Here is an 18,613-nt window from a genome sequence, read left to right as displayed (position 1 = left end):
AAAGTAATGAATTACTGCGCAAGTAAGACAGAAATAAAGATCAGGTTTTAGTCTATTTGCCTTACAGTTATGAACAAGTATAACCATTATAATAAAATTAAGACATAACTCTGAAAACTGCCCAGATTCACTTTTTAAAATAATCCTTTTTTTTTTTTTTAATCCCCATGTCATCACAAGTAGTAGAAATTCTTAGGAACATTTTCGAGATGAGCACCCTCCCTGCAAAGATGGGAGAGAGAGGAAATGTCACATTGTGGCCCCCTCTGCTGCTGGTGGGGTGTAACTGGTACAGGCACGGGGAGGTAAGGGGCAGTGCCCTGCGCTGGAGATTGAGAATGGCTCCCTGAAGCCCTTTCACTGCTGTTTTTTGTCTTCCCTTGTCTTGTCTGGTAGCTCAGATCACACGTCCCAGCCATCTGTTCCCTCAGCTTCCATCCCTGCCCCTTACTGTGGTGCGGATCCCTGTGCCCCACCTTGTGACCAGTGGAGTTCCACACACGCTGTCTACCTAGGTAAGAGATGTCAAGGGGAATAAAACATGGCTTGTCCTCCAACCCTGGGAGCCAGTCACCGGTGAGGGAACATACTAAATGCTGCGAAAGAGATTCACACAAAACATCACCTGACTGCCGCGAACACTTGGATCTCTGGGTCTGGCTGGCTCTTTTTAACCCTTATTTTCACAGGTGTCTGATATTCTTTAAAACGTGTGGGCTGTTTTCCTAAGAAGGGGACAAGTAAGGTCTGTCTCTGTCACTTCCTTATAGCTTATGCAAAGCAGGGGACACGCTGAGTGCCAGGCCACAAAGCATGCCCTTCCTCAAGGACAGATGCCCCTGGGCTCCCAGGACAGGGTGCTGACTTCTGAAGGCTGCTCAGAGCAGATCCCTTTCTATGTAATAGGTAAGAATTCAGAGTCTTTAGAAAGTTGGCTCACAATGAAAAGCTGCGTCATGTCTATGTTTAAGAAAAGTCTTTTCAAATCTTCACTTAAAACACTCGATCTGTACAGCCATGAACACTTATATCCCAGAAGCTTCCACGAGCTGGTGAGGATTACTATTAGAGGAGTAGAAATGATCAGGAGGGGTAGTGTTCAAACATTGAACATGTTACCCTCCCATGTCCCCTTGAGGGCTTGTGCAGGGGCCTCGAGGTTCCCAGGAGGTGTTGTGCCATAGCTTGTTTGAACATTTTGTCAGAAGTGGAAATGTCTCATATAGGAAAGGGAGAGATGTCTCCGTGAGTACCACCACCGTGATATTCTGCAGGCCCATCTGATGTAAATGATTTTATTACCCTGTGAGCTAAATCTGGGTTACTCTGGGTGACACAACCACACATTTTAAACAAGAAAATGCCATTAAAAAGGAGATTGATTTGGATGCTTTTTGCTAGGAGAACAATTTTAGATCTTAGACCAATTTTTCAAATATTCTTGACCACGGCCCACAGTAAGAACACATTTTATTTTGTGAACCAGGAAAGACACGGATTAATATATAATTGAAACAAGTTTTACAACATAACAGTTCCCCTTACCACGCGTGATGGCCTGGTTTCTCTATTTTTGCCCCACTCCTTCCTGTTAAAAGAAAAAAAGAAGTGACACAGTCCACTGACTTCACAGTCCATGAATAGGTGAGACCAGCATTTCAAAAACAACCGCACAGTGATCTGCAGGAGAGATGGGCTTCAGACCCTCCATCTCAGGTACCCTGTGGTGAAGGAAGGGGGATCATCCCCACTCCCACACGTGGAAACACACTTAGGTCACAAGAAAGTGTGATATAAATCCCTCTCTTCTAGAGTCTGACCGAAAAAGCTCAAAGGAGCAGTCTTTGCTGCTCTATGTATATTACACTTAAGATATCAGTAAGGTTCTTAACCATGACCTTCCATAGGGAAGAGGCCTCATCGGATTGGCCCACAGACGAACTCCCATGAGCAGAGACTGTGTGCGGCAGTAGGTCTGACACAGCCCTACAAAGGGCCACCAAGCAAAGGAGTGGCCGGGGCACGAGGCTGGCACGTCCCCTGTGAGAATCCTGCTGGCTGCAACAGTGTTCCTCAGCCCATGAGGTTTCAAAAAGTTCTTGAGGCGGGAGGATGGGGAGATGGTTCTGGGACAAAAGAAGTCAAGGAAATGCTGGGTGAAACAACCTGGGGCCTCGGATGTGGTAAGTGCTGTGGTGACTCTCAAGGAGGCGGGGTGCAGTGTGCAGTGCCTTCCTGACGTATTTAACCACAGAGTCCTTTTTTGCAAAGACTCACCAAATACATGCTGTGTACAGTTTAGGGACTGCCACTCCAAGGCACCACTACCTGCTTCTCCCTCCCCTTGGCAGAGACGCAATGCAGACAAGACTTCTCTGCTGTTCCGGGAGGACCAGGGTGTTAGGACCCTTCACGGGGACCTGAAGGCATCACTGTATTTGGTTAGTCAGTATAAAATGACAGACCTTGGAAGAGATTATGCTGAGTGAAATAAGTCAAGCAGAGAGAGTCAATTATCATATGGTTTCACTTATTTGTGGAGCATAACAAATAGCATGGAGGACAAGAGGAGTTAGAGAGGAGAAGGGAGTTGAGGGAAATTGGAAGGGGAGGTGAACCATAAGAGACTATGGACTCTGAAAAACAATCTGAGGGGTTTGAAGGGGCGGGAGGTGGGAGTTTGGGGAAACCAGGTGGTGGGTATTGGAGAGGGCACGGATTGCATGGAGCACTGGGTGTGGTGCAAAAACAAAGAATACTGTTACGTTGAAAATAAATTTAAAAAATTTTAAAAAAATGACAGACCTTTGTCAGCATGTTGAGTGGACTCTTGTTTATAGCTTCAACATTTGTGGTTTGCAAAAGAGAACTCTGAGTCCTGCCCACCTCCAGGGGGCGCCATTCATACAGACTGTGGAGCGAACAAGGCCCCTTGGAGCCAGGGAGGCGGCAGCAGCCCTGTGAAAACAGGTCTGTATTTTAAACTGTAAAACACAGTTTACAGTGTGTTACAGGTGGCTCAGTGGGTTAAAGCCTCTGCCTTTCGGACCCGCATAGGGCTCTCTGCTCGGCAGGGAGCCTGCTTCCCTTCCTCTCTATCTGCCTGTCTCTCTGCCTACTTGTGATCTCTGTCTGTCAAATAAATAAATAAAATCTTAAAAAAAAATAATAAACTGTAAAACACAAAACAGTAACAGAACTGTTGGCTGGAATGTCTGACACATTCTCTTTCACCCCTGACTCCTTTCATCCGCTGACTCCTGCATCTTTGCACAGATGCTGGGAGTACCACGTCTCTGGGTGGGAGGAGGTTGAAAATCTTAAAGACTGGCAGGCGTTCAGCTTCAGGCCCACCAGTCGCTGTCTAGGACATCTAAGACTCGATTCCATCACCTGTAAACCAGGAATGATGACAACAGGTATCCCACTGAGTTGAGGAAAATAAGGGATAATAACCATCTTTATAAATGTCATGAGTAGTCACTTTGTAGGGAAGCCAAGTATTGCTGCTGCTCCCTGCCCTCAGGCTTCCGTGCTGGGGTCCGCCACCATGCAGCCGTGGCACTGGGCGATCCCAGGGGGCAGACTCAGGGACAACTGGGCTGCAACACGCTTATGCACTGAAGTTCTGAAAGATGGTACTGTCCCTCACTCTATGATTTGTTCTCAGCCAGGAGTGAGGTGGGACCCCTGGAAGCTGGCCTCTACCCAGAATTCCTTTCACTGGCTTCTAAAAAATTCTGCCTTAAATAATTTCTGGAATAAAAGCTCTAATTATCCTGGGTTCCTTGTATATGCACCCGTACATGTATATCCAGAACATGAAAATACAAACACACCCCTGATCTCAGAAGTGTAAATTTTCACAGCAGCATCTCTCTGTACGACTTATTAACCAGAAAAAGAGGAATCATGTTTCCCAAGTCTTAGGAGACCGAAGGCTTAGAAAACCTCCCCAGAGCACAGTTTGTGATGTGGCATTTCCCGAGGCTGAAATCAACATCCTCAAGGGGTACATGCACAGAAGATGGTTAAGTTACCTGCATTGGTTTAATAAAAAAAAAAATCATGCTGATGAACTTGCTGATCAAATTGCAAAATCCTCACCACTCTTCCCAGTTCTTCCTAATGGCATCAGTTCCCCACTTCCAGTCCTTTCCCTACAGACCTATTTTCCCTGAAGTCCCAGCCTTGTGAGAGGAAGCGACTTGTTTGGCCATGCCGGTGGACGATGTCTGCACGTTGGCGCTTGTCTCTGTGTAGCCAGTGGGGTCTCCTCCTGTGCCCCCCTCCGTGTCCCCGCTTCTGCACACACTTCTCTGTCTGGACCGTCTAGACTGTCTGGCCAGCAGCAGGTTCCGGGCCGCTGCTCTGTACTTCTTTGAAATGAGGTTGTAGAGGATCGGGTTGATGGAGGCACTCAGATAGAAAAGTTGCAAAGCAACAATGTTAAAGTACTGAGAGAAGTTCATCATCCAAGAATCTTCTGTATTTATGTAAATGATTCTGCCGACGTGGAAAGGCAACCAGCAAACTATAAATGCCAGAACCACCACCACTGCAAAACAAGGCACAGGCACCACAATGAGCTAAAGCATCCGAAAACAAACAAGGGCCCCCGAGAACCATCCAAAATAATAAACAACAGCAAACAAATTAAGTAAAACTTTTACCTAGCCAAATCCCGGCCCAGAACAACTTCCAGGGTGCAAACAGCACCCATATTTGCTTTAAGACTGCGTATACGCGTTACCAAGGCTGGACATATAAACCCGAAGGAGATATTTCTAACAAGCTGTTCTGGCAGGCTTCCTTCCACAAACCTACTTCAGAGACATGTTCTCTGTATTCCGCTGAAAAGAATTCTGCAACAGGTCTGCACAATCTTTTGTTTTGCTTTGCCTGCGGGATAACTTAACGTTAAGGTTTTTGTTTGTTTTTTAAAATTTAGCTTAATGTGCTCTACCCCAGCTACTCAAGGGTACTATGAGTAATTCTCATCTAACAGAGATGGGCGGTTGGTTTACCCATCCCGGATCAGCCCAGCTCACCGATCCAGCGGCTTAGCGGACCCAGGCATCTCACCCTCCGGGGCGCCTTGGGGTTACCCAGAGCTAGCAGAAGACTGGAGACGCTTTTCTCTGGAGACAGGCAGGACCGACAGTTGGAGGCTGGAGCAAAATGGCACAAGGAATGTAGCTAGAAGTGGCGCTGGGAGACGAGGGGAAGGGGACGCTGCCTGGACCGCGCGGGTAGGTGTGTTTGGAACACAGGTGGTGCCACTTACGCAGGACGCGGACCGTCTGCCGGTGGCCTTTCTCGCGCCCGGAGGCGGCCCGGCCTCGCAGCGGCCCCCGACTCCTCCACAGCTCCCGCCCGATGAGCCCGTAGAGGACGCTGAGGCACAGAAAGGGCAGGAAGAAGTAGGCGGTGGTGACCCACAGCATGACGCGCAGTGCGCCCAGCTGAGATGGGCTGGGCCGGCACTCGCGGCTGAACAGCGCCGCGGCAGCCGCGGCCTCAGGCCCCGACGGCGGGGACGGCGGTGGCGCCCGCGAGGCCCCGAGGGGCGACGGGGTGAGCGGCGCGCTGCCGTTAAGGTCCGGGACCACGCGGACGCCTGGGTCCTGCTCGACGCCCACCAGAAAGAAGAAGGGCCCCGCGGAGAGCAGCGCCACGGCCCAGAGCGCCACGATGAGCGCGCGGACGCGGCTCCGGGTGACGAGGACGCGGGCGCGGAGCGGGCGGCAGATGGCGAGGTAGCGCTCGACGCTGAGCGCCGTCATGTGCAGCAGCGTGGCGTAGGTGCAGCCCTCGCCCACGTAGAGCGAGAGGCGGCAGAGCAGCTGCCCGAACACCCAGGGCCGCGAGCGCCAGAGGCGGTACAGGTCGAACGGGAGCCCGAGCAGGATGAGCAGGTCGGACACGGCCATGCTGCCCAGGTACAGGTTGGTGGTGGTCCGCATGTCCGGGTTGCGCCCGATCAGCAGCACCGTCACCACATTGCCGCTCACCCCGACGGCGAAGAGACCCAGGCACACGGCGGTCACCGGCACCAGCGCCCCCAGGGGGAAGGGCGAGCAGAGGTGCTCGTCGCAGGGCAGCAGCACTCCCTCCGCGCCGTCGCTGCTGTTCCAGGGCCCGCCCATGGACGCGCCGCGCCGGGCGGACGCAAGGACTCGCTCGGCGCCCCTCCGCGCAGCCGCACCCCCGGCTGGCACCGGGGGCCGAGTGCAGACCCTGCCGGCGAGGGCTTCCTTGGGCGTCCGGCGCGCAGCGGCTCACGCGCCCCTGTCCGCACTGCCGGAGCTCTGCGGCGCGGCGCGCGGGGATGTGACTCTGCAGGGTCCGCTTTGAGGCCCTCCGGAGCGGGCTGCGCGCAGTCTCCGCCCCCGGCCACCGCCCGGCCCATTCCCGCCCCGCTTCCGCCTCACTCCCGCGCCCTCTAGTCTGCGGGTCGCGTGCCGGGGAGCTTCCCTCCCCGCTAACTGGAACGCGGGAGGCGGCCGTGGCGCACGGGTCCTGCCCCGTCCAGGGAAGCGGCTGCTCATCCCCCGTGAGGTGGGTTACTGACCCCAGCGGAGCGCGGGCGCTTTGGCCCCTCGAGTACAGAGGGGGACCTTCTAGCGGACCTCGGCTGGTGGCTGTGTCCAGGCGCTTCGGAAAGGCTGCCTCCGTACTAACAGTAGAGGAGTCTAAACTCCGGAATCTGGGATAAACTCCCGGGTTCTAGTTCTGTCTCTACAACCGAGTGATCTTAGACCCGTCCCAGCCTCTTCCAGCCCAGGTCTCCTCTTCTGTTAAGTCTGCGGGTAGGAGTGGAGGGAGTTGAGCCGATAATTTCAGCCATCCCTGAAAACCCTGGAATGGGTGGGCATGACCATGACTACTTGTTTTAAAGAACAAGAGTTAAGTATTAACGTGTGTATTTGAGGGCTTACATGTGTTGTATTGTTCCTATGTACAAAATATATTTTATAAACTAAAAAGCAGAGTATTTGCCAACACTAGGAAGAACTAAAATTCTGGGGAAAAGACGAAAACTGATTTGAGTTGGTTCATTGCGGTCTTTGACAATAGCTGACCCTTACTGAGTGCTTAGGGTGTGTTTGGCCCTTTGTTTTCCATTCAATCCTCATGTCCTTGGGAGCTCGCTCATTTTACCCCTGAACAAAGTGGGACATGCTTCTGATTTTATCTCCTGATAAAGTACACCCTCCGCTCCCCCCACCCTACCCAGGAGTCTTGAAATGCTGCAGTCTCCCTATGGATGAGCTGGTCCTCTCATGCTTCCCAGGCAGGGGGGCTCCTGTGGACATCCCTCATACCCTTTCATTACCAGGACCTGGGATCCCTCTTGCATCTCAGCCTCCATCACCCCCTTTTGACCTCCATCCCTGGCTTTCTAGCTTACTTTCTCTAATACCTCAACTCCTGCAATCCTCCACCCACCCCGGAACCCCAGATAAATTGCTGGTCCTACCTTATTATTGTTCCTCACCTGCCTCAAGTCCTCCCTTCCCTACCTGACGCAGTTTAAACTCCTGATTAGCAATCCCAATCACTCCCAGGCAAACACCTTCAACTCCGGTGCTCTTTTCTCTGTTGTCATACAGACAGGGTCATGTTGACAAGAACACAACCACGCCCCTGGTTAAGTCCAATCTTCTGCCTACTTCTGGCACCCTCCCAAATAGCTTGATTGTGCTTGAAATTCACCACATCTGGAGCCGCTCTCCATTTTCCCTTGGCTATCCTCAGACTTACCTGTTCCATCCCCTTTTCCATCCTCTGGACCAATCTTTGGTACATCCTCCTCTGTCCTTAATTCCCAGAACCTCCTCCTTTACCCTCGTTCTCACCTGGTCACCTTGATTCTAGGAAAGAATAGAAGCAACAGAAGAGAAATTCTCCATGTTCCCACCCCACCCCCACATGCCTCCTCTCATTTTGGGACATGTGCAGATGAATGAGTAGGTGGGATTTGACCTTGAAGTCCGCTCTGCCCCTTTCTTCTTCCTTCACCTCCTCAAGGGCCTCACTCTAGCAATTCCCTCTCTTGCATCTTCAGAATTTCTCCCTCTTCTGGATCATTTCCATGTGTCCCGCGCAAGTATCGATGTTCAGTGTCTCCACTTGTTCTCTCTCCCTCTGTCCACTCCCAAACAAAGAAAAAATGCAATTTTTTCGTCTATTGTTGATCCGATTTTCCTTTCGAGCATTCACTGACTGGGGAGCAAGAGAATTAATTGTCTAGCCTGAGTAAAAGCCTGGTGCAGTTGGAAGAATGGGACGGTGTGTGGTGTTCGGTTCTGGAGAGCATGCTTCTCCCGGAGCCGCCTCTTCCTCCCCTGCCTTTCTCAGGGGACCTCAGGTGTTTGGGGGTGGACAGGGGGCTTGAAGTTCCTTATGAAATAAAAGGGACAGGGACACCCTACTTTGTGTGGGTTTTTGGGGTGCCCAGGGCTGACATTTGCCACATTCCAGTTCAGTGCCCCCTTCTTGCCAGCCACCAGGTGCTCTGCTAATGCCAGAAGAGAGGGCCATGGTAGTGAATTTGTGGTCCATTTTTTTGACTCAAGGGATGCTCCCTGGTGTACCTGACATCTTCCCTTAGCTCTCCCGCATGCAGTCCCTGAGGTTCTTCCCTTTTCTCCATTCTGCCCCAGAGCCTGATCAACCCAACCTCTGCTGAAGCCTCCTTGCTCCTTTCCCCAGCCCCCAGGGCGGCCGGCGCCGGGCAGTCTCACGAGTGTGACCCATGCAGTCTCCCACTATTCTGTATACTTACCCTCCATTCAGACACTCCCCTTCTTTGTCTCTCTACACTAATTATCACCACCTGCCCTATTATTTAATGTACTTAACTCTTTGTTTGTTATCTGCCTTGCCCCCTCCCCTCCCAACATCCTATGGTTCAGAAGGCAGGGCTGTGCTCTGTTGTGTTCTGTGCTCTTCCCCTAGAGTCTGGATCGGTACCTGGTACAAAGTGAGAATTTAATAAATACTTGTTAACTCAGGGCATTAATAAGCTTCTGCAGAACCAGGTACCATTATCTTCTTTACAATTCCCAGTGATTGAGAATAGTACTTTGATTAGAGTGGGCGTTCAGTGTTTGTTGATGTTCTAGTTCCAGATAGGACACCGATATGGAGAAGTGGGTTTGCAGCAGGTTTTTTCTATGCTTCGAGGCTGCAGCTCAAGCAGGACTTGGTCCGTGGGGAAGATCTAAATCCTTATCATTAAAATGGTTTGGTGTTCTGTGTTTTAGGAAGAAATGAGACGAGCCATCTGGAGAACGACTAAATCTGCTTTCTACTTTCTATCTCTAAGGTTATCCACCAGCATACTGACTTCATACATCTGACAGGAGGACGAGGACGTCCTCAGGCGTGTGGGCACCTTTTCCCTCTCCCTTGTGAGTGTGTCTGCCCCTGGTACTTGTGTGGGGTGAGAGTGAGGCCAGGTCTGGCCGCACTATGGCTCTATGTCCCTGGAAGCAAGAGATTGGTATCATTGATCAGATCTTGGCCCCTGGCTGGAGGCCTCACAGTTTGGCTTTTTGGCAGGCTGGGATGTCCTGACTAAAAATAAAGCTAACGCTGGCAGTGGGCAGGGTGCTGTTCCAAGTATTCGCATATTTTAACTCATTTAATCCTCAATAACATCATTATGAGGTGGGTCATTTTAGGACACCCACTTTATTTTTCCAAGATTTTATTTTTAAGTAATCTCTACACCCCACATAGTGTACTTACAACCCTGAGATCGAGAGTCTCATGCTCCACCAACTGAGCCAGCCAGCCAGGCACCCCGCAGGATGTCCATTTTACAGATGGGGAAAACCAGGCACAGAGACTTGATCTCCCGAAGTGGAATTCCTGGCTGCTTCTCAGGCGGCCATGACCACTGTGCCATGTGGCCTCCGGCTGTATAGACCATGGCACTAGCAACCTTAGGGGTGGGTGGCATGTTCTGGATTTGGCTAGGAACACGTCTTTTATGTTTTTTTTTTATTTTTTTATTTTTAAAGATTTTATTCATTTATTTGACAGACAGAGATCACAAGTAGGCAGAGAGGCAGTCAGAGAGAGGAGGAAGCAGGCTCCCTGCTGAGCAGAGAGCCCGATGTGGGGCTCGATCCCAGGACCCTGTGATCATGACCTGAGCCGAAGGCAGAGGCTTTAACCCACTGAGCCACCCAGGAGCCCCGGATCACGTCTTTTAGCTCATATTCCAGATGCGAGCTGGACAAATGGAAGGACACAGAAAGTTTTGAGGAGCAGTAGGTTACATCCATAACTTGCAATTTACCTGTTGACATTTGTAAAAACTTCATGGGTTTAATTCTCGGTTCTGCACAGAAGAGTAGGATGGGAGGCAGACGTTGAAAGCGGAAGGCACACAGCAGCTGACCCACATCTTGTAGCATTTTGAGCCAACATCATTTAGCTGGGAAGTTGCATGAGACGTTCCAGCTTTTCAGCTTGTCTTGCAACATGGTAAGATCTGGCAGCTCTGGGCCCACATTCCCTGAAGGTGGTGGCCCTCCAGGCTGAGCAGGGGCATCTGTGTTTGGACAGACACCCACTCAGCGGGCACGCCGCAGCCTTCATCCCTCACACGGTGGCTGCTTGGGCTGCACACCCAGCCTCTTCTTCACTTAAAGACCTGCTGGCTCCTGTAGGCCCCTTTATTTAACAAAGTACGGAGATGGCAGAGCTCTGCCTGGAAGGGGTAGGAACCCCCAGCAGAAAAGGCTAAGGGCCGGGTCTGGCTGAACCTCTCCTCCAGAACCTGACCGCCACCTTGACCACGGGCCTCAGGCTCTCCCAGGTTTCTCTGTACACGGCAGGGACATGGCAGGGGACATTCAGGTGAGACTCCTGATATGCTGTGATTGTTGCTGTAGCAATTTTCTCGTGGTCCTAGTTTCTCCTAAGAGAGACAGGCTCCCCCCCGTGCGATGATTATCCAGGGTGCCGGTGGAGAGGGAGCAAGTCCCTGTGAAGCGTGGTCAGAAAGCGGGTGTAGGACTTGGGAAAAACCCTCCTAGAGATTCCAGGACCCCTTTCCCAGCCCCAGCTGATAGTCCCCGGTCAAGAATGACTATCCAGCTCCCGAGCCGTGGCCGCTCACCCTGGGCCCAGTTGGGCTCCCCTTGCTGTGCTCTCTGCCACGCTGCGGTCGGTGGCATCTTCTGTACCATCAGCCACAGGAGCCCACTTGGCTGACGTGGTGACGCCGCATCCAGACTTAGAGGGCTAAGCCCTGCCGCTTGAAGTGTCATACCACCCTCGAAGCTCAGGAGATCGTGAGATATAAGCCACGCTTCTCCAGGCTCCTGTGATAGCAAAAATCTCAGCATGTTCATGAAGATGAAAACAAAGAGGGAAAACTATGAACATTGTTTATGATGCAGCCAATCTGAATTGCAACATCTGGGAAGACCTGCGAGTGCTTCCTGAGATGACTCTGTTCCTCCTGCCTTCCCTTCTTCCAGGTTTTTCAGCACACCGTCTGTCCAGTCAGAATGCTGCACGATGGCCATGTCCACACAGTGAGGAAGATGTGTCTAAAGTAACAAGGGAAAACTTCTGGGCACCGTCATCCTTATAGTCATCTTCTGGGGGACAGAGTTATTATTGTTGGCTGTTTCCACTTCTAAAGAGGGCTATAACTTTGTCTTAGGAATTAGGAATATGAAGGTTCTTACTCTGTTTCTGGGGAGCGGGATGGAGGTAGAAGGACGTCTGTCTTTGGGGAATGCCTCTGTCTTTTGTGTGGGGGTCAGAGTGGGCACTTTCCTTGGGGAACCCTGCACAGAGTGTTGAAGAGTGTGGAGGCAGAGTCACCACTTAGTACGTGGACTTGGGCAGGTGTCTTGATGTCTCAGAGCCCCCGGCTCCTCATCTGTATATAGGGCCCCCCTCACCGGGTTCTTATGGAGAGTAAAAGTGAAGTCCTCAGCTCGGTGCCTGGCACACAGTCAGCCCTCTGTAACTGTTAGTTCTTCTTAATCACGATAATAACATAAAAAAGATGTTGTCCTTGGGGCCAAAGAGCCCCCTATCTACTTCTTCCTTCGGTCAATTCTTATTATGCCTTCTGTCCCCCATACCTGTGCCCTGCCCTTAGCACTCCTTCCATTGCTTTCTGTCGAAAGCCCAACCCACGTGCCTTTCAGGAGTGCTCGACGTGTTACCGTTTCTAGGCCAAGTTTCCCAAGACCCTTGGTGTGATGTGAATGTAGTCTCGATGCCCTCAGAGCTCTCATTAGCTCCCTGATACCCCTGACATACCGGGGCATCAGTGCGCAGACTCCTGCCCGTCACCTCCACCTCCCTGGAGAGCTGCCCCCGTTACAGCCTCTTGGCGCCTGTGCGGGCAGCTGGGGGTGGGCCATGGCGAACTGGCCAGGTGTGCAGGCGGAGTGCGCGGTCAGCGCAGGGCAGGGTCTGCTGCCCGAGTCAACAGCCTCCAAGGACCAGTGCCCTAACACCTCACCCATTTGTTTCTCGTTCCCTAGAGCCTGCCTCGAGTGTGGGGGACAGTCTAGGGGTGTTATCCATTTGGTGGCTCACCGTTCTAGGTTGCTTTGGTCATAGGACATCTCCATTAAAGCCCCCTTCATCTCTAAGGCAGGGGAAGAGAGAAAATCAAACGCTTCTGCCTGAAAGTGCAAGTCCCTGGGCTCCAAAGCCACCCCACAGGGATTCTGCAAATATTCATCTTCTTGGCCCACCCAATCCCTGTTGGGCTTGTCAGCAGGGGTGCTGGAGGGCAGGGGAGTGAAGGAGGCACTTGCTCCTTCCTGTTGGTGTTCCTTTCAATGTCATCCCATTCCTCCTTTCAGTGTCATCCTTGTCTCCTCCCAGCAGCACTAGCTTCGGTCTCCAGCTCCTTTAGTCACAAATAGAAGCCCCGCCAGCCTCAGGCAGGCAGCCGCTCCTCCTCAGAGGTCTGGTTCCCAGTTCCCCGGGGCTCCTCTAACCTCCTGGGTTCTGATACCTTCAGCATCTTCCTTTTGCTTCCAGCCCAAAGAGTGGCAGCTTTTTTCCAGATATTTATTACCTGTGTATCATCTGTTTGCTTTTACAGCTGTCTAACACTTGTTGCACCTCTAACTCTTGTGACACCAAGGTCCAGTGTGAAAATGATCCTTATTAAGTGTCTGGTGTGGAATCTGTTTTCCTGGCTGAATCCTAATGAATGTTTTTTCTACTTACATTTCATTGGCCCAGAAGTCACCTGGGCTCTTCCAGCCTCAGGTAGGTGGGAAGTGCCCTGGAGGAGGAGAACCAGTATTTGGCCAAGGACCTTGTATTTTGGAATTCAAACCATGTGTTCTAGTAACTGGTGCCGGAGAGCAAAATTTCTGACCACTTGGCAGCTTAAGACAACCATTTTATTGTGCTAATTCTGTGGGCTAGGAATTCAGGGATGGCTTGTCTTTGCTTCCTGTTATCTGGGACCTGAGCTGTGAAGATCCAAAAGCTGGGAGTGACTTGACGGCTAGGGGCTGGCATCACATGATGTCTCATTCACTCACCTGTCTGGTGCCTGGACCGAGGAGACTCGAAGAGTGGGACACCTGACTGGAGTGCTGGCATTATTCTGCACTTTGCTTTTTTTTTTCCTTTTTAAATATTTTATTTATTTGTTTGACAGACGGAGATCACAAGCAGGCAGAGAGAGAGGAGGAAGCAGGCTCCCCGCCGAGCAGAGAGCCCGATGCTAGGGTCGACCCCAGGACCCTGAGATCATGACCTGAGCCAAAGGCAGAGGCTTTAACCCACTGAGCCACCCAGGCGCCCCAGCACTTTGCTTTTTAACTTCGTAATATGTCTTGGTGTTCTTTCCAGGTCAGTAAATAGGCTACTGTATTCTTTTGGCTATAGGTGCACAGCATTCCGTTACACCGAGTATACAGTTTCTTTAATCATTTTCTCATTGTTGCTTATTTCGGTATTACCCCAGTCTTTTGCTGTTACAAACGGGTCTGCAATGAATAGTGTGTCACAAGTGGGTGATTAAATGTGTAGGTTAAATATTTGTCAGTGGACCTGCCTGATCGGAGAGTGTGTGCAATGTGTTATATCCCTTCATTGGAATTGTACAACTTAAATTCCACTAGCAATGTCTTGTTTTTCTGCCGTGTTTCTGACATAATGTGTAACCAAAATTTTGCAGTTTTGCCAATGATAGTGACAAATGGTTTTTCTGTTTTGAGTTTCTCTTATTATGAGTAAGAATGAGCATTTTGTCGTATGTTTGAGTTCTTTGTATTTCCTTTCTGTGAACTGCTTGAATCCTTTGCCTGTTTTTACATTGGGTTATTGTTTATTTCATCTTCATGTATTTAAGAATTTATGTTTTCCTATATTAGAGACATTAAATAGATGAGCCCTTTTCTGGAATATGAATTGCAACTATTTTTTCCCAGGTTTGCTATTTCCTTGGACTTTAAAAAAAAACCTGCTATGCATAAGCTTTTATTTATATGGCATTGAAATCTTTCCTCTTGTGGGTTCTGTATTTTGAGGTTCTGATTTGATAGGCCACTCCCATGCCAGGATTATAAAGGAGTTCTTTCACATCTTTTATTTAGTTTCATTGTTTGTATTTAAATGTTTGATTCATTTGGAATTCATTCTGGTGTAAAGTGTGGGTGATATGGATCCAACTTTTCATTTTTTGGGTGGCTATCCAGTTGTCCCAATATCATCTATTGAACTGCTCATTTTTACTCCACTGACTTGAGCTGCCTGCTTTATCAAATACTAACTTCCTGCATGTTCTTGAGGCTATGGACTTCCTGTTTTGTTCCTTTAGTTTTTTTCAGTGCTAATATCGTTAAGTTTTTGAGGCATTATAATTTAGTGGAGCTAGTCTCCTCTCATTGCTCTTTTTCAGTTTTTCTATTTTTATTTTTCTAAATGAATGGCGGTGCCATACTTTTATTTACAGTGGGTTTACAGTAAAGTTTGGTGTCTCTTTAAAAAAATTCTTAATTATAGGGGCGCCTGGGTGGCTCAGTGGGTTAAAGCCTCTGCCTTCGGCTCAGGTCATGATCCCAGGGTCCTGGGATCGAGCCCCACATCGGGCTCTCTGCTCAGCAGGGAGCCTGCTTCCTCCTCTCGCTCTGTCTGCCTCTCTGCCTACTTGTGATCTCTGTCAAATAAATAAATAAAATCTTTAAAAAAAATTCTTAATTATATTGTCATAAACTGTGTACACCCTGGCTGGAAATGTGTGTACTCCCAGGGCTCTTTGCACTTTTACCCTCTTCACCCTTTGGGGGTCATTCTGAACCAGAGTCACAGGGACTGGATACCAAGTGTCCCTCAGCATGACTGGACACTAGATTTCATGCTGGTTTAGGTGGATCTGAATCAAAGTTAGAGAAATAAATTAATTGTAAGTATTACTGGAGCATCGAATACATGAATTTTTCTCAAACGTGATTTTCTAAGTTACTTTTCAGAACACAGGCTGTGAGAAACAAGGTCTTATACTACTATATATGGACATTCTTAATGCACAGCAGTTATCATTGGTGAACTGTTTAACTGCAAAACGTATTCTTTTCTCTAAGACCACTGAATCATCCTAGAAATATGACGAGTGTCAGAGCTGATAACTTCGGCCTGGGCAGGCCAAATCATTTGATAACTATCATGGACATTCATAAAGAATTCAACACACTCACTGAAAGGAATAGGGACATCCAAGGAAGTCTGGGAAGTCTGAAAATCAGAAAGTGAGAAGTTGGCCTGTGTCCTTAGCAAAATGGACTTTATGATTAGGTTGGTTTATTTTACTGATTTGATGATGTTCAGGGTTCTCTAGTCCTGTGCTGTCTGTATACTAGTCTTTAGGTTCATCTTACAGTCCCTTTTCAAAAAATTGAGGTGAAATTTACATAACATAAAATTAACCATTTTAAAGAGAACAGTGCAATGGCATTTAGTATGTTCACAATGTTGTGCAACCACAACCTCTGTAGAGTTCCAAAACATCTCCAGGATAAAACCCCATCCCCATTAAGCAATTATCTCCATTTCCTCCTCCCTCCAGCCCCTGGCAGCCACTAATCCTTAGTTTTTGTGGATTTACCTATTCTAGGTAATTTGTATGAATAGAACCATATAACATGTGATGTTTTGTGTCTGGTTTCTTTCATTTAGCATAATGTTTCCCAGTTTCATCCACACATATTCCCTTTTTGAACATGTTAACTTGTCTCGTGGGTGGTAGGGGCAGTAAAGGTACTTTCATCCTTGGATGGATGAGTATTTAAAAGATGATTATTTCTGGGGCTGATTGTAAGCTCCAAATGGGAGTCAAAGTATCAAAGGATGAAACTGTAAAGAAATTAGAGCTGCTCATTTTTTTGATCCTTGTATCAGATCATCCTTGTCTGATTTCTGTTCAATCCTTAGAAGGCTGTGGATTGTTTTGGATAGGGGGAAGTGTTTAATACAATGTTTGGCATGCAGAAAGTACTCAATAAATACTATTATAAATGCAGTATTATTAATTTGATTTCCTTATTGAATTTATGATTTGTGGAAGAGACAGCAGAGGACAGTGGTCAAGTGTGGGGGCACTAGACCAGTCACCTGGATTCAAATCTCAGCTCCATCATTTGTTAGCCATGTGACTTTTGGCAGGTGCTTAACTCCTCCATGCTTCAGCTGATGTCCAATGCAGCAATTAAGAGGATTATATAACTAAGGTAAAGCACTGAACACCCTGCCTAGCACACATTGTTTGAAGAGATGCAAACCATTATGATTTGAGTAAGTCACGTGGCTTCAAAATCTCTTGGTTCCAAAGACCTTTTCCTTGGCAAATTTCCCATAGCAGGTATCCTTTTTATTATATAAGATGAAAGACAGTCCTTATAGCATCTAAACATTTGAATGTTCCAGTCTGTTCATGGAAGATTTGATGACCATAACTATTAAAATCTTAGTTCTGTCAACTTTCTTTTTTGTTATTTTCTCCCTTTTATGGGTGTCAGGGAGAGAATAATGAATAATTAAAGGGATACTCTTGAGGGTATATATACTATCTTCAAAAGCATATATGAAAATAGAATATTTAAAAAGTTCTTTAAAAATTTGAGGCATTATCATCACCTATACTGATGGTAGATGGCTAGGTTGCAGTGTCATGACTGGTTTTAGGTTTTGGAGAATCATTTTCTTTTGTCATCTATCTGCCTGATTAAGCCAGCACCCACATGGGATCCTTTCAGAATGTTCATGATGGTGAGGACCATCACGCAATCCATGGATTTCAAACAGGACATACAAAATTTGTTTTCCAAACTACAGAAGAAAACAGTGACATGCAACACTGTGAATCAGTATTCTATTCTTCTCGAGTCTGGATTCATACTTCCTTGCTTCTGTGAAGTAATGCCCCTATATTCAAAGTATCTCCTTTTCCCCAGCCAAACATTTTAAGCCTTATTGTGCTACTGGCAGTTGTGACACTTAGGAATGTACGTGGATTTTTAAAAAGCAAGGTATCCATGGTACGGGGGAAATGGGAGAGCAACATGCAAAAGAATGAAACTAGACCACTTTCTTACAGCATACACAAAAATAAATTCAAAATGGATTAAAGACTTAAATGTGAGACCTGAAACCATAAAAATCCTAGAAAAGAACACAGGCAATAACTTCTCTGACACTGGCCATAGCAACTTCTTTCTAGATAGGTCTCCTGAGGCAAGGGAAACAAAAGCAAAAATAAACACTGGGACTACATAAAAATAAAAAGTTTCTGCACAGCAAAGGAAACAACAAAACTAAAGGCAACTTACCGAGTGGGATAAGCTACTGGCAAATGACCTGATAGAGTTAGCACTTAATATACACAAGAACTTAAAAAACACAACACCCCAAAAGTTAATAATCCAATTAAAAAATGGGCAGAAGACATGAATAGACATTTTTCCAAAGGCAGCATATAGCATAGAGATGGCTAACAGAAACATGAGAAGATGCTCAATATCACTGATCACCAGGGAAATGCAAACCAAAGCTACACTGAGATACCACTACACACCTGTCAGAATGGCTAAAATCAACAACACAAGCAACAAAACGTGTTGGTGAGGAAGTGGAGAAAAAGGAACCCTTTTGCACTGTTGGTGGGAATGCAAACTGGTGCAACCATTCCGGAAAATAGTATGGTGTTTCCTTACAATGTTAAAAATAGAACTACCCTATACTTCAGCAATCCAACTGCTAGGTATTAACCTAAAGAATACAAAAGAAAAACAAATATAAATATATATGATGGACTATTACTCAGCCATAAAAAGAATGAAATCTTGCCATTAGCAACAACATGGATAGAACCAGAGATTATTATGCTGAGCAGAATCAGTCAGAAAAAGACAAAACACCATATGATTTCAATCCTATTTGGAATTTAAGAAAAACAAGCAAAGGGTGGAAGGGGGGAAGAGAGAAGCAAACCAAGAAAGAGACTCTCAACCTTAGAGAACTGATGGTTACCAGAGGGGTGGTGGGTGGGAGGATGGGTTAAATAGGTGATGGGGATGAAAGAGTGCACTTATGATGAGCAGCA

General features: G+C 48.0%; 1 protein-coding gene across 1 annotated transcript; it reads right to left on the bottom strand.

Moving 5' to 3' along the window:
* Positions 1-4,075: 4,075 nt before the first annotated feature.
* MLNR (motilin receptor) lies at positions 4,076-6,149 on the bottom strand. Its single transcript, XM_032874069.1, has 2 exons — positions 5,288-6,149; positions 4,076-4,558 (listed from the first exon to the last, which is right to left on the bottom strand). Exons 1-2 carry the CDS (start codon positions 6,147-6,149, stop codon positions 4,161-4,163), a joined length of 1,260 nt encoding a protein of 419 aa, XP_032729960.1. The 3' UTR covers positions 4,076-4,160.
* Between the last annotated feature and the right edge of the window lie 12,464 nt (positions 6,150-18,613).

The sequence above is a fragment of the Lontra canadensis genome, unplaced genomic scaffold, assembly GCF_010015895.1.
Source record: "Lontra canadensis isolate GAN:19392208 unplaced genomic scaffold, GSC_riverotter_1.0 scaffold51, whole genome shotgun sequence".
NCBI lineage: Eukaryota > Metazoa > Chordata > Mammalia > Carnivora > Mustelidae > Lontra > Lontra canadensis.
The sequence above is the reverse complement of the archived record's forward strand: the minus strand, read 5'-3'. Positions and strand labels throughout refer to the sequence as shown.

Bases quoted from the DNA above. Each gene is read 5' to 3' on its own strand.
- MLNR (XM_032874069.1), bottom strand. From the start codon at position 6,149: ATGGGCGGGCCCTGGAACAGCAGCGACGGCGCGGAGGGAGTGCTGCTG. The intron at 4,559-5,287 runs GTAAGTGGCACC...CTTGTTTTGCAG, and splicing joins GCAGACGGTCCGCGTCCTGC to TGGTGGTGGTTCTGGCATTT.